The sequence below is a fragment of the Austrofundulus limnaeus genome, unplaced genomic scaffold (genome assembly GCF_001266775.1).
Source record: "Austrofundulus limnaeus strain Quisiro unplaced genomic scaffold, Austrofundulus_limnaeus-1.0 Scaffold235, whole genome shotgun sequence".
Classification (NCBI taxonomy): Eukaryota; Metazoa; Chordata; class Actinopteri; order Cyprinodontiformes; family Rivulidae; genus Austrofundulus; species Austrofundulus limnaeus.
The window spans coordinates 248,261-250,570 of record NW_013952637.1 but is presented as its reverse complement, the minus strand read 5'-3'; the positions used below and the strand labels follow the sequence as shown (position 1 = coordinate 250,570).

The window sequence follows — 2,310 nt, the reverse complement described above, 5'->3', positions numbered from 1 at the left end:
ACTTAACAGTAAGAACTGCATTTATGTTTTACATTTCTTCTTACATCCATCCATTAATTAAAAATTTATATATTATTATGAAAAAATATTGTGATATTTCTGTGTATTGACATTTAGGTGATGCTTTTAAGATCAAAATATTAGCAAAATATTACATGAACGGTTATAAAAATGCAGCAAGTGTAATTATATGATGTGTTTTAATATGCAATAAAATGGTTTCTAACATGAATAATTCATGTATAAATAATTTCTGCGCAGACAGACAGGAGGATAATACCTCCTCTTGTCCTCGTCTGAGTGTCTGTATTTGTCAACTCGTGTGTGACTCTTCTTCCTCTTCATCACATCATCCTGTGGGATGAGTCATCCTCGTCCCTCTCATCATCTGGCAGGTCCAGGTCTGGACCTCCCTCGGCTGTCTGCAGAAGAATCTTCTTCTGTCCCGCATCCTGCGACGCCTCCGACTCCCTGAAGGTTTATCACACCCGACGGGCGACACGTTATTTTCATACATGATGGTTCATCAGTTTTGAACAGTCTGTTTTTTATGAATAGTTGTTTAAAATTTCCTTCAGTTATCAGTAAAGACTGTAGTTTTTGAGAGGTCTTTTGACCCAGCAGAGCCTGGAAATAAAGTCATTGTTAAAAAGGGCATCTGTATGTTAAAACAGTTTATATAGTTCTCCAGTAGAACTGCTTGTTGGCATCAAGACAGAGAGCTGGGACGTCTTTAATTTCTGTTTTTGTCTCGATGCAATAAACATCTCAGAAAACAATTAACAAAGTGATTATTTTCCTTGAGTCAGGCCTTCCTAAATAAATAACTAACAGTGGGCACGGTTCTGCTAATTAGCTAATAGCAAAATATTTTTTTTAATTTAGCAGATTTAGCTTTTTTCACCAACTTTAAAAATCATTAGCAAACCAATTAGCTTCCACTAAATTAGGCTTTGCCAACTTTAAAGGGCCTGTGACATCAAATTTTTGTAATAAACGTGAGTGCATTTTTTGGAAAGAGAACATTAATAACTTATTGCAAAACAAATTTCAAGCTGCTGTGATGAACAGTTGTTGAGATATTTGCATGTAAAGAAACAGGAAGTGATGTCAAAGGGGAATGTCTGCATGTAAACAGAGCGATGCTACAATAATTAGAGAAGAATCAGATGTTTCTTTAGATTATTTTGGGCCACTATCAGAGAGATGAAGAGTGTAAAAAGGATGGTTTCAATAAACAAAGACTAGAGAGTCTCTTCTTAAAGAGTTCCCCTTTGATGTCACTTCCTGTTTCACTTTGGCTGAGCCAAATTCAAGAGAAAATATGCCAGTCATGAGACAGAATGGGTAAAATCATGTGTATTGTGCTAATTTTCTTAAATATWAAGAAGTTTTCTTTGACTTGTATTTGAAGGATAAGAATGTCACACTAACAACTAACTAACAAGCTAACTTCAATAGGTTTGTCTAGATATTAACTGTTAGTGTTAGCTTCCAGAGTATTTTAGATTTAGTGGATTAGTGTTAGCAAAGCTCAGTGGTGGACATGGCTCCGCTTCTCTGCTACCAGTTAATAGCAAAACTACTCTTTCATTTAGAAGGTTAGCTTTTTCACTAACTTTAAAAACTGTTAGGGGACCAATTAGCTTCAGCTGAATTACATTTTKCAAACTTTAAGTTAGCTGACAGCTAACTAGCTAGCTAAAACCAACATGTTGGTATCAGTCCCACCAGTCTTTAGCTGGAAAGAGACAAAGAYGTGATGCAGACGGAGACAGTCGTCCTAGTGGTTAGCTATTAGCTGTAAGTGCTAGCTTCCGCAATTTTCTATGTTTAGTGTTAGTGAGGCTTAGTGGTGGGCATGGATCTACTTATCAGCTACTAGTCTAGTTATTAGTAAAACTGATCTTTCATTTAGCARATTAAGCTTTTTCACTGACTTTGAAAACCGTTAGCAGACCAATTAGCTACTGCTGAATTAAGTTTACTAACTTTAAGTTAGCTAACAGCTAACTAACTAGCTAAAATCAATCTCTCCCACTAGTCTTTAGCTGTAAGGAGACAAAGATGTGAAGCAGACTGAGTGACAGTCGTCAGCGTTTAGCGATTAGCTGCTAGTGTTAGCTWCACTAATTGTTCCTCATTTAGCTGTTTAGCGTTAGCCTCTGCAATTTTTTTGTACATGTTTCATGGTTTAGCATTAGCAAAGCTACCATTTTAGTTAGCAGATTATGATTTAGTGAGGCTAACGTTTTAGTTAGCTGCTTTTTCTACAGTTTATTCATCCAGACGTTTGTTTGTTTTTTTTTT

At 36.0% G+C, this 2,310-nt stretch overlaps 1 protein-coding gene across 1 annotated transcript in view; it reads right to left on the bottom strand.

Annotated features, from left to right (window-relative positions):
* Positions 1–471, bottom strand: part of mocos (molybdenum cofactor sulfurase) — a gene marked incomplete in the record, with an annotated part of 11,867 nt that extends 11,396 nt beyond the window's left edge. The window contains 1 exon segment of the mRNA XM_014019881.1: positions 281–471. Coding sequence (XP_013875335.1) covers positions 281–345 — 65 coding nt within the window.
* Between the last annotated feature and the right edge of the window lie 1,839 nt (positions 472–2,310).